This window comes from Brachyhypopomus gauderio, chromosome 11, assembly GCF_052324685.1.
Source record: "Brachyhypopomus gauderio isolate BG-103 chromosome 11, BGAUD_0.2, whole genome shotgun sequence".
Taxonomy (NCBI): Eukaryota; Metazoa; Chordata; class Actinopteri; order Gymnotiformes; family Hypopomidae; genus Brachyhypopomus; species Brachyhypopomus gauderio.
Genome location: NC_135221.1, coordinates 24651146 through 24664087, shown reverse-complemented (window position 1 = coordinate 24664087; position 12942 = coordinate 24651146). Strand labels below are relative to the sequence as shown.

The following is a 12942-nucleotide window of genomic DNA, read 5'->3' as shown; positions in this document are numbered from 1 at the left end:
TCACTACGCGGCATTCTAGAATCTAAACAGAATCCCAAAGTTTGTGTTCGAAACGAGACCAGAGTTGGTTGAACTGACGGAAAGTTTCGCGTTTAAAAAGCGTTCAATACAGAAACATCTGTTAAATTCTGTTGTACAGCTGTCTGTCTACAGAGGTAAACGGTACAGACTACAGAGGTAAACATTTCTTTACACATTAGTCACTTTTTAATGAAGACGATCAACGATATGATACGACAGATTTAAATTATTTACTTCAAAGCCAATCTGTAGTCCTGTATGCTAGCTTGTTTTTGTTTGACTGACGATCGCTATGCGGTTTAGCGGCTTTGTCCACTTCTGAAGTGAGAGTGGATTGATTATAAAATCGTATTTGGCAGGTTAGATCGTTTAAAGCTGAAAACAGCTGTCCGCGTTATCCTCGTGGCCGTCCGTCCCTTTCGCTCGTGTTCCGTTTGTTTAACTTGCTGTCTTCGTAAGAGCGTCTCTGAACTTTGGTACCTGTTTAAAACTGTACGTTAGCAGCTTTGGTAACTTATTTTGAATGAGTTATTTATACCTTACACTCATTTTTACCCCATTTAAATGGAACCTAACACGTTAGTTCTATTGATGGGTAGTTACATAATCAGGTATGAAGGTGTTTAGCTGCGCCTGTATTTCTTCAGGTGATGGAGTCGTTGAGTGAGATGGAGCAGCGCTTGGTGCAGGAAGGACTGTCTGTGGACGCCTCCAGCTCTGAGCGTCTGGCTTTGCTGTGGCGGCTCTACGTGGAGAAGGACAAACGCGCGAGAGAGCTCACTCGGAACATACTGGAGCTGCGCTTGGAGCACGCGGCGGAGCTCAAAACCGTGAGTGTGTTTTCGAGCGATCCTGAATTGGCGAGATGAGTAAATGAGGCTATGGTAATTTTTTAGGATCACGTAGGAACAGATTTCTGTATCCAATGCACGTTGTATGTGTTTCTCATGTGTTTGGCACCACGAAGACACTGCAGCCAAATGGTTTTCAGAAGACCATACTGCAGAGTCCTGAAGAGAACCCAGACCAAGTAAGGCCACACAGTGTGGTTTGGTTTTGTTATGGTTAATAATTTTTTTGTTAAAATGCAGTTTGGCCCAGAGAAACCTACAAACGTTCTTTCCCCACAAGGCTGAGTGCCTGCAAGGGCAGAGTCTGTGGAAGAAGACTCCTGGAGCTCAGACCAGTGCCGCAGACCATGGAGAGGGTTCACCCCGTACGTCTACACTGCTAATGCTTTATTATAGTTTGATAGGAAGAAACGCCGATGTGTGCCTGTCTCCCCCTTCCTGGCTGAGAAAACCAGCAACTTTTCTGTATTTCACCAGCAAATTAACCTGGCCTGCTCTTCCTTCTGACTAACTAACCTTCTAACCCTCTGAGCACAGCAGCCCGACGGATGATGCAGCATGCATGCTCACCTGGGATGGAAAACGTCTACAGCGTGCGTGTTTCTGTCAGGTTCACGAGTCAGTCGTGCGCTGAACACGCATTTTTCTGCCCTGTTTAAGGCGAGCAGGCGTTCTGGTCAGGAGAATCTCCTGGAAGAGCGGAAGTGTCTGGAGAAGGATGTGGCTGAGGCGACCTCCAGGCTGCACATGGCCCACGGGGAGATCCACCGCCTCACTGAGGAGCTGGAGTCAGCCCGCTCGGCCCTCAGAGCCTACGGTGGGTGTCTGAGCAGGGACGGCCTGATCTCATCCACAAATGGTCGGATGTGCTGTCCACTTCCTCCTGTGCAAATAAGGAGGAGGGATGAGGGGAAATTTAAGTTATACTGGCCTGATGTAGTGTGTGTGTGTGTGTGTGTGTAAGCAAGCATCCATGCGTACATGTCTAACATAAGTGTGTCCCTTCATAACGTCTGTGTTTCTGTGTTTCTTTCAGAGTCAGAGCTCCAGGCTGCTCAGCTAGAAATTGAGCAACTTAGACAGGAAATAGAGGACTGGAAACGCCATGGTAACACACTCTTTCACATTTTTTTCTATCCTCAGCCAAATTAAATGTACATGATTAATTGGTTTGTAATTAGAAACAGTTGCTCAAGATTTCAAACAAAGAGAGAAACTGTTCTTCCTACAGATGTGGCTGAACACATCAAGGTAGAGGAGGTGAAGGAGTTCCTGGTGGCAGAGGTCCTTCAGCTGAAGACCACTGTTCACAAAATGAACACTGACTGCTTGCAGTTGCTTGAGCTGGTACGAAGAGATGAGTTAAACATCTAGTGTTATAGAAATGTATGGAACTTTGAGGAAGTCATTTCATAAAAGTTTATTAAATGGGCATTGAAGGATCCTGTGGAAGAAAAAATAATGGAATTATGTTTTCATGCAATATAATAATTATTAATATTATTCATAACATCATAATACAAAGTTTTTCAATCCTCTTTGAATCATTAGGTTAAAGACACTGACAGGGATGAAGGTGACAGTGACGAGGCGTTTACTCAGAAACTGTCAAAGGTTAAACAAAGCACCCTCACATTCGTGGAATCTCTAGATCCTCAGCACAAATTCGAAAATAACAGCTGTCTGCTTCCTTTAGAGTCAGATCCTCAGCACGACTTCTTCATCTAAAGTTAAGAGGAAGAAAGCACTACAGGACATCCATAAGAGGTGGGCACTTGATTTTTACTCGCTTTCAGTATTGTCAGTGGTTGTAATAACTGACGAGTCAGTTGGTTAAATGGTGATGTGTGTGACTGATTCTGTAGGTGCCGCGAGGAGATGGAGGAGATGGAGGCTCGGCTTGAGCAGGAGACCCTGCAGAGGAAGAAAGCAGTGGAGGAATGTGAAGATCAGAGGAAGAGGAGGCAAGTGGCGGAAGACCTTACCCTGCAGCTGCAGGAACTGCAGGAGCAAAAAAATAGCGACCATGAGGCTGAAATCCAGCACCTTCAGAAGCAGGTGAGAGTCACCAGAGGGTTAGGGTGAAGGTTAGATGGTGAGGGTTAGATGGTTGTAATCCTGGTGAGGGTAGTATAGGTCTACCAGATGATCAAAGCAAAATGCTGTCTGCTGTGCATTCACAGATAGATCTCCTGGAAGAAATTGATGAAGTCAATGTTGAGAAATCTCAGAGACAGGACAGGAAGTGTGCGCAGCACCTGCAGCTGGTATGGAGGGGAGACGAGTCGCTCTGATGTTTGTGGAACTCTTTGACTCTTAGCTACGCTTTTTGACTAATCCTCTGGCCTTGTGACATTCTTAGCTGGAGTCTCTGACCACTGAACTGGACTGGGTCAGGACCACACTTCATGAAGAGAAAGAGCAGGCCAAACAACAACACTTGGCTGAGCAGGCCAAGGTGAGCACGGGCTTCAGGCTAACATGTAGTAACAGACCACAAATGCACATAGAGTGGAAATGCATGGTTATCTTAAACAGGGTTGTTGGAAGCACGTGTAACATCTTCACTTTGACTCAGCTGCAGGACTCCTGGACATGGTGCAAGAGGCTAAATGAGGAGCTCAAGAGGACTCGTGATCTCCTCATGAACAGTGACGAACAGCTGCTTGCTCAGAGTGAGAGGAACAGCCAACATCACAGCAGCATCAACGTCCTAGAGCAAGACCTGGAGACGTGCCAGCCTCAGGAGCAGGACCAGTACCTGTTCCAGCACGAGCAGGTGGACTCTGTGGTGAGAGAGGTAAAGCCTGTTTGCCAAGTGTCTTAATGTTCACAGTGTGGAATGTGAACATGGAATGTAGATGACAGAGTGCCTTACACCTGGCCCTTACACCTGGCCTTTACACCTGGCCTTTACACATGTCCTTTACACTGGACCCTTACACCTGTCCCTTCTTTACACCTGTCCCTTACACCTGGTCTTTACACCTGACCCTTACACCTGTCCTTTACGACACCCAGCAGCTAAATGCAGAGAAGACTCACAGCAAACACACTAACAACCTGGAGCTGGAGCTTAGGGACATGGTGGCTGAGATGTCCACCTTGAAGAATCAAGTGGAGAACTCCCAACAGCAGTGGTACTGAGAGCTGCCATCCACTAGACTAGTGCACTCCACAGACTAGTGAACTCCACAGACAATTACAGTAAAAAGATATGATTTATGACATAGTTGTAAGAAACATAAGGAATTTGTTATTGCGGTTCAGATCAAAGTGGCTAGGCTCTACAATATTAGCAAGGTGATGTGTGATAGGCTCCGCCCTTTCTGAAACCTTTTTTTTTGCTTCTTAATGTCATACAGGAAGCGCTTAGCAGTGAGGGAGGAGGAGCTGCGGCTGGAGGTGGAGTCACTGCTGGCCAATAACGCTCAGCTGAGTCAGGCCAAGGCGGAGCTTGCTCGGCAGGTCCAAGACCTGGAGATAACTAAGGTGATTCTTTCACACAGGTCTCTGCATGGTTAGGGCCAGGGTTAGGTTAATCTAACCCTAACCCTGCAGTCTCCATACATGACCACTAACCCACCACATAAAACAGTCAGTGTCAGACAGAGCTCCCTCATACATATAGCTGTATCATACACAATATAGCTGTTTTATAGCTGTCGTATAGCTAAGCATGAAGGCTGTTCTAAGAAAGCACTCTGTGTTTTATTTTCAATAAATAAGGAGAAACTGACCCTCAGCCAGCAGGACTATGAGAAAGTCCACACGCAGCTCCAGGAAGCCGATGTTAACTTGTCCTTTCAGATCAGGTAGACAGACGCCTAACCATCATACGTACGAAATTCTCCATTTGAAAGCACTACGCATGCTGGTTTCACGCTGCCATTTTAAACATGCTTAGAAAAGTACTTATTCCTTCTCCATTTCTAAACTGATTCAATGTGTCTCCAGCAAGCAGCATGACAGGAAGCTACGGCACAGAGAGAGACTTTGCAAGGCCAAAGAGGTGTATCTCAGGGAGACGGCCTGGCGAGACGAGAAGATCGTGGAGCAGCAGAGGGAGCTGGAGATCCTCAGCATGCGTCTTCAGAGGGTAAAGCGCATCTGAGGATAGTCAGATACTGAGATATTGAGGTTCAGGTTGTTTCTCTCCAAGAGAGTGACATGGCGAAGATACTGAGATACTGAGGTTGAGAGTGTTTCTCCAGGAGAGTGACATGGTGAAGATACTGAGATACTGAGGTTGAGGGTGTTTCTCTCCAGGAGAGTGACATGGTGAAGATACTGAAATACTGAGGTTGTGGGTGTTTCTCTCCAGGAGAGTGACATGGTGAAGATGGTGCAGACTGAGAACGAGGCTCTGCTCCTTAACAAGAAAGAGCTGCTCTGTCGGTTGAATGAAGAGGAGGGTGCCAGAGCAAGTGCTGTTGCCACAACAACGTCCATGCACCGAAGGTTACAACACTGAAACAGTTTCCTCTTTTCTTAATACTGAAGATGGTGACGGTTATCTTCTTCCCATCTTGTGAGTTTTTTTTACTGATAAACATGCACTTTTTCTCATCCAGGCTGGATCTTCTTAAGAAAGAGCTTTGGCAGAGAGATGAAAAGCTGATAAAGTACATAGAGCTTGACAACCTCATTAGACAGCTGCTCAACTGCCAATCGCTCACTGCTTCTGAGGTTTGTGTTTTAAATGAATACCCTTTAATTACTGAGAACACTGAAATGCTGCTGAAAGGTTGAATAACAACTTAAGTACATTTCTTATCAACTCCTCATCATCCTGAGAGAAACTTAAGTGTACTGCCAGCAGCCCTGTGTGACTTTGATGCTCCTGGGGCGATTCTCCCAGGAGACACCTGGCCTGATTCACCGAGCCTCATTCCCTTCTGCTTTCATACAGGACCTGAAGAGGCTGATATTGTTAAAGACCCAGATCAGTGAGGGCACTGTGTAAGGTAAGACTGTTTTTCCATTCCTAATAATCCTTGAGTAACATGTCATTGGTTGCTATTTTATTTTGTAATTCTTAATTTAAAAACTAGAACGTTATAGAATAGTGCATTGTTAAATTTGCATATGATTTGCATATGACTACATCACAAAGCTTGGGGTGTTTGAGAGGAATGCCTGCATGACTTTACCTGTGATTATGGGCTGTTATATGTGTAGTGTTGCGTGGAAGCACTCCATATATATTTATGACATGGAAATAAGTTGTTGATTCATTATAGCAGTGGGATACAAAGACAAAACCCAAAGCATCCGGCAAAAAAACACAGATAAAAATATCAGCTAAAGACATTTCTGATATTAAGGACAGACTGTAAGGACAGGCCTACTGTTTTTCAAACATTACAAAGCTAAACTATCTACATTTGCACAAATCCTACAAATGCGATACCACTCGCTCGCAGAGGTTTAAATTATGCTGATGGCGTGGAGGAACATTCACTGATAAGCATACATCTATAATTATAAATCCTTTAAATTTACAGTGCTGTCGGTAACGGTCTACCACTGTAGATTTGTGTACCCTCCTATAATCTTAATTCGACATTATTGTTAAGCAGTATTCTGAACTAGTCATTTAGAGCTGTCTAGATGGATGTCGGCTAGTATCTTTCACCCAGGAGACTGGGGTGACCCCTAGCAAAAGGCAGGGGTCAGCTCCGAGAGGTAAGGTAGCCGGGAGCGGTTAGTGGGTGGAGTAGCCTCGCCCCAGGGAGGCACCCTGCGCACTCAGGCACCACGGACGAGTGGGGAGCAGGTTGCACTCCATCCACACACCATGGGGGGCTCAGCGGTCAGAGGCCCGCTAGGGTGTGATGGCCCTGTGACCAACTGGGGCGTGGTTGTCATCTCATTGATGGCCCAGTCGGTCCAGGGCCACGCCCAATGAGGGGGAGCTAACCTATTTGTGTGTTTGTGTTACAGCTCCAGGACTGCAGGAAGCAGGTCTCTGCCTTGTCCCTGCCCAGTGAGGAGGAGCTACTCTGTGTGTTTGTGTTACAGCTCCAGGACTGCAGGAAGCAGGTCCCTGCCTTGTCCCTGCCCAGTGAGGAGGAGCTACTCTGTGTGTTTGTGTTACAGCTACTGGACTGCAGGGAGCAGGTCCCTGCCTTGTCCCCGCCCTCCCCCTTTGTTTTGTGTGCTGCCGCTGTGTTCCGCACACCCGGTGGAGGGGAGTGCGCCTTGGTGGGGGAGACTGTCACGGTATGGCGGGCCCCCTACTGGTCGCCTCCATCTACAGTGGCAATTGTCCTGTTGTTGTGTTGTGTTCGTGCCTCAGGTGGTTGGAGCCCATGATCCATCTCAACTGAGGGTCATTTGTTTGTACCAGTTGCGCGTGTGTGAGTGTGCACGTGTGTGGAAAAAAAAGAGTGCGCGTGTGTAAAAAAAAAAGCGCTACAGCCTACAGCGGCAGTTGTCCTGTTGTGTTGTGTTTGTCCCTCAGGTGGGCGGAGCCCGCGATCCATCTCACCTGAGGGTCATTTGTTTGTACCAGTTGCGCGTGTGAGCGTACACGTGTGTGGGGAAAAAAAAGAGTGCGCGTGTGTAAAAAAAATTGCTACAGACTACAGCGGCAGTTGTCCTGTTGTTGTGTTGTGTTCGTCCCTCAGGTGGGTGGAGCCCGCGATCCATCTCACCTGAGGGTCATTTGTTTGTACCAGTTGCGCGTGTGTGAGCGTGCACGTGTGTGGAAAAAAAGAGAGTGCGCGTGTGTAAAAAAAAAAGCGCTACAGCCTACAGCGGCAGTTGTCCTGTTGTGTTGTGTTCGTCCCTCAGGTGGGCGGAGCCCGCGATCCATCTCACCTGAGGGTCATTTGTTTGTACCAGTTGCGCGTGTGTGAGCGTGCACGTGTGTGGAAAAAAAAAGAGTGCGCGTGTGTAAAAAAAAAGCGCTACAGCCTACAGCGGCAGTTGTCCTGTTGTGTTGTGTTCGTCCCTCAGGTGGGCGGAGCCCGCGATCCATCTCACCTGAGGGTCATTTGTTTGTACCAGTTGCGCGTGTGTGAGTGTGCACGTGTGTGGGGGAAAAAAAAATTGCTACAGCCTACAGCGGCAGTTGTCCTGTTGTTGTGTTGTGTTCGTCCCTCAGGTGGGCGGAGCCCGCGATCCATCTCACCTGAGGGTCAGTTGTTTGTACCAGTTGCGCGTGTGTGAGCGTGCACGTGTGTGGGAAAAAAAAGAGTGCGCGTGTTTTAGTTTTAGTTTTATTATTAGGATCCCCATTAGCTGCTATCTCAGAGCTGCTATTCTTCCTGGGGTCCAAAAAGACAAACCACACTAACAATACAAGCCAACTTAATAACAATAACAACAATCATAAAATTAAAATTAAAAATTAATACTAACAATAATAATAATAACCATAATAATAAGAACAATAATAATAATCGTTACCATTATTGCCATTATCATTCTCACCATCACCATAATGACATTATCAACAATATCAACAACTGAATAAGTAAAAAAAATAAAAAATAAATCCGCTTTTAAATAAATACAGCAGTAACATAAAAAAGAAGTTTAAACTAAAAAACACAATTTAACTTAATTCCATTAATTTATATTATTTGTTAAATAATGTTTCTTAATTTGTTTTTTAAACATAAATTTGCCCTCTATTTTAAGTAATGAAACTGGCAATGAGTTCCACTCCTTCATAGCTCTATAAATTACAGTTCGGCACATATAATTAGTTTTTGCTCTAGGTAATTTGAAATAGTTTTTTGTTGTATATCTTGTGGAATTGGTTTCTCTTTCTTTTACACGCTCCATTTGACCATAGAGCTCCACTGGATGTTTTTGTTCATATATGTTTTTAACTAATCTTACAAGGGTCATCTTGCACCTGTCTTCAACCTTTAACCATTCAAGTTTTTCATGCATTTTATTAGTGCTTGTTCTATATGGACATTTTAATGTAATTCTTGCTGCTTTGTTTTGTATTATTCGCGTGTGTAAAAAAAAAGTGCTACAGCCTACAGCGGCAGTTGTCCTGTTATGTTCGTCCCTCAGGTGGGCGGAGCCTGCAATCCATCTCACCTGAGGGTCATTTGTTTGTACCAGTTGCGCGTGTGTGAGCGTGCACGTGTGTGGAAAAAAAAAGAGTGCGCGTGTGTAAAAAAAAGCGCTACAGCCTACAGCGGCAGTTGTCCTGTTATGTTGTGTTTGTCCCTCAGGTGGGCGGAGCCCGCGATCCATCTCACCTGAGGGTCATTTGTTTGTACCAGTTGCGCGTGTGTGAGCGTGCACGTGTGTGGGAAAAAAAAGAGTGCGCGTGTTTTAGTTTTATTATTAGGATCCCCATTAGCTGCTATCTCAGAGCTGCTATTCTTCCTGGGGTCCAAAAAGACAAACCACACTAACAATACAAGCCAACTTAATAACAATAACAACAATCATAAAATTAAAAATTAATACTAACAATAATAATAATAACCATAATAATAAGAACAATAATAATAATCGTTACCATTATTGCCATTATCATTCTCACCATCACCATAATGACATTATCAACAATATCAACAACTGAATAAGTAAAAAAAATAAAAAATAAATCCGCTTATAAATAAATACAGCAGTAACATAAAAAAGAAGTTTAAAGTAAAAAACACAATTTAACTTAATTCCATTAATTTATATTATTTGTTAAATAATGTTTCCTAATTTGTTTTTTAAACATAAATTTGCCCTCTATTTTAAGTAATGAAACTGGCAATGAGTTCCACTCCTTCATAGCTCTATAAATTACAGTTCGGCACATATAATTAGTTTTTGCTCTAGGTAATTTGAAATAGTTTTTTGTTGTATATCTTGTGGAATTGGTTTCTCTTTCTTTTACACGCTCCATTTGACCATAGAGCTCCACTGGATGTTTTTGTTCATATATGTTTTTAACTAATCTTACAAGGGTCATCTTGCACCTGTCTTCAACCTTTAACCATTCAAGTTTTTCATGCATTTTATTAGTGCTTGTTCTATATGGACATTTTAATGTAATTCTTGCTGCTTTGTTTTGTATTATTCGCGTGTGTAAAAAAAAAAGTGCTACAGCCTACAGCGGCAGTTGTCCTGTTATGTTCGTCCCTCAGGTGGGCGGAGCCTGCAATCCATCTCACCTGAGGGTCATTTGTTTGTACCAGTTGCGCGTGTGTGAGCGTGCACGTGTGTGGAAAAAAAAAGAGTGCGCGTGTGTAAAAAAAAGCGCTACAGCCTACAGCGGCAGTTGTCCTGTTATGTTGTGTTTGTCCCTCAGGTGGGCGGAGCCCGCGATCCATCTCACCTGAGGGTCATTTGTTTGTACCAGTTGCGCGTGTGTGAGCGTGCACGTGTGTGGGAAAAAAAAGAGTGCGCGTGTTTTAGTTTTATTATTAGGATCCCCATTAGCTGCTATCTCAGAGCTGCTATTCTTCCTGGGGTCCAAAAAGACAAACCACACTAACAATACAAGCCAACTTAATAACAATAACAACAATCATAAAATTAAAAATTAATACTAACAATAATAATAATAACCATAATAATAAGAACAATAATAATAATCGTTACCATTATTGCCATTATCATTCTCACCATCACCATAATGACATTATCAACAATATCAACAACTGAATAAGTAAAAAAAATAAAAAATAAATCCGCTTATAAATAAATACAGCAGTAACATAAAAAAGAAGTTTAAACTAAAAAACACAATTTAACTTAATTCCATTAATTTATATTATTTGTTAAATAATGTTTCTTAATTTGTTTTTTAAACATAAATTTGCCCTCTATTTTAAGTAATGAAACTGGCAATGAGTTCCACTCCTTCATAGCTCTATAAATTACAGTTCGGCACATATAATTAGTTTTTGCTCTAGGTAATTTGAAATAGTTTTTTGTTGTATATCTTGTGGAATTGGTTTCTCTTTCTTTTACACGCTCCATTTGACCATAGAGCTCCACTGGATGTTTTTGTTCATATATGTTTTTAACTAATCTTACAAGGGTCATCTTGCACCTGTCTTCAACCTTTAACCATTCAAGTTTTTCATGCATTTTATTAGTGCTTGTTCTATATGGACATTTTAATGTAATTCTTGCTGCTTTGTTTTGTATTATTCGCGTGTGTAAAAAAAAAAGTGCTACAGCCTACAGCGGCAGTTGTCCTGTTATGTTCGTCCCTCAGGTGGGCAGAGCCTGCAATCCATCTCACCTGAGGGTCATTTGTTTGTACCAGTTGCGCGTGTGTGAGCGTGCACGTGTGTGGAAAAAAAAAGAGTGCGCGTGTGTAAAAAAAAGCGCTACAGCCTACAGCGGCAGTTGTCCTGTTATGTTGTGTTTGTCCCTCAGGTGGGCGGAGCCCGCGATCCATCTCACCTGAGGGTCATTTGTTTGTACCAGTTGCGCGTGTGTGAGCGTGCACGTGTGTGGAAAAAAAAAGAGTGCGCGTGTGTAAAAAAAAGCGCTACAGCCTACAGCGGCAGTTGTCCTGTTATGTTGTGTTTGTCCCTCAGGTGGGCGGAGCCCGCGATCCATCTCACCTGAGGGTCATTTGTTTGTACCAGTTGCGCGTGTGTGAGCGTGCACGTGTGTGGGAAAAAAAAGAGTGCGCGTGTTTTAGTTTTATTATTAGGATCCCCATTAGCTGCTATCTCAGAGCTGCTATTCTTCCTGGGGTCCAAAAAGACAAACCACACTAACAATACAAGCCAACTTAATAACAATAACAACAATCATAAAATTAAAAATTAATACTAACAATAATAATAATAACCATAATAATAAGAACAATAATAATAATCGTTACCATTATTGCCATTATCATTCTCACCATCACCATAATGACATTATCAACAATATCAACAACTGAATAAGTAAAAAAAATAAAAAATAAATCCGCTTATAAATAAATACAGCAGTAACATAAAAAAGAAGTTTAAACTAAAAAACACAATTTAACTTAATTCCATTAATTTATATTATTTGTTAAATAATGTTTCTTAATTTGTTTTTTAAACATAAATTTGCCCTCTATTTTAAGTAATGAAACTGGCAATGAGTTCCACTCCTTCATAGCTCTATAAATTACAGTTCGGCACATATAATTAGTTTTTGCTCTAGGTAATTTGAAATAGTTTTTTGTTGTATATCTTGTGGAATTGGTTTCTCTTTCTTTTACACGCTCCATTTGACCATAGAGCTCCACTGGATGTTTTTGTTCATATATGTTTTTAACTAATCTTACAAGGGTCATCTTGCACCTGTCTTCAACCTTTAACCATTCAAGTTTTTCATGCATTTTATTAGTGCTTGTTCTATATGGACATTTTAATGTAATTCTTGCTGCTTTGTTTTGTATTATTCGCGTGTGTAAAAAAAAAAGTGCTACAGCCTACAGCGGCAGTTGTCCCGGCAGTTGTCCTGTCCTGCAATCCATCTCAACTGAGGGTCATTTGTTTGTACCAGTTGCGCGTGTGTGAACGTGCACGTGTGTGGAAAAAAAAAGAGTGCGCGTGTGTAAAAAAAAGCGCTACAGCCTACAGCGGCAGTTGTCCTGTTGTTATGTTCGTCCCTCAGGTGGGCGGAGCCTGCGATCCATCTCACCTGAGGGTCATTTGTTTGTACCAGTTGCGCGTGTGTGAGCGTGCACGTGTGTGGGAAAAAAAAGAGTGCGCGTGTGTAAAAAAAAAAGCGCTACAGCCTACAGCGGCAGTTGTCCTGTTATGTTGTGTTTGTCCCTCAGGTGGGCGGAGCCCGCGATCCATCTCATCTGAGGGTCATTTGTTTGTACCAGTTGCCCGTGTGTGAGCTTGCACGTGTGTGGGGAATAAAAAGAGTGCGCGTGTGTAAAAAAAAGTTCTATAGCCTACAGCGGCAGTTGTCCTGTTGTGTTGTGTTCGTCCCTCAGGTGGGCGGAGCCCGCGATCCATCTCACCTGAGGGTAATTTGTTTGTACCAGTTGCGTGTGTGAGCGTGCACGTGTGTGGGGAAAAAAGGGAAAAAAAGTGCGTGTGTGAAAAAAAGTGTGCATGTGTGAGCGTGCGTGTGTGTGAAAAAAAAA

The 12942-nt window shown here is 43.2% G+C and overlaps 1 protein-coding gene across 1 annotated transcript; it reads left to right on the top strand.

The window, feature by feature from the left end:
- The first annotated feature begins 420 nt into the window (after positions 1–420).
- Positions 421–7208, top strand: LOC143527562 (uncharacterized). The gene is made up of 19 exons (XM_077022873.1): positions 421–513; positions 669–851; positions 1533–1689; positions 1909–1980; positions 2104–2219; positions 2424–2486; positions 2569–2639; positions 2738–2930; positions 3056–3139; positions 3235–3330; positions 3451–3672; positions 3894–4012; positions 4238–4364; positions 4602–4687; positions 4830–4971; positions 5197–5333; positions 5447–5561; positions 5785–5839; positions 6819–7208. The coding sequence occupies exons 2-18, from the start codon at positions 672–674 to the stop codon at positions 5836–5838; spliced, it is 2034 nt and encodes a 677-aa protein (XP_076878988.1). The 5' UTR covers positions 421–513; positions 669–671; the 3' UTR covers position 5839; positions 6819–7208.
- The last annotated feature ends 5734 nt before the right edge of the window (positions 7209–12942 follow it).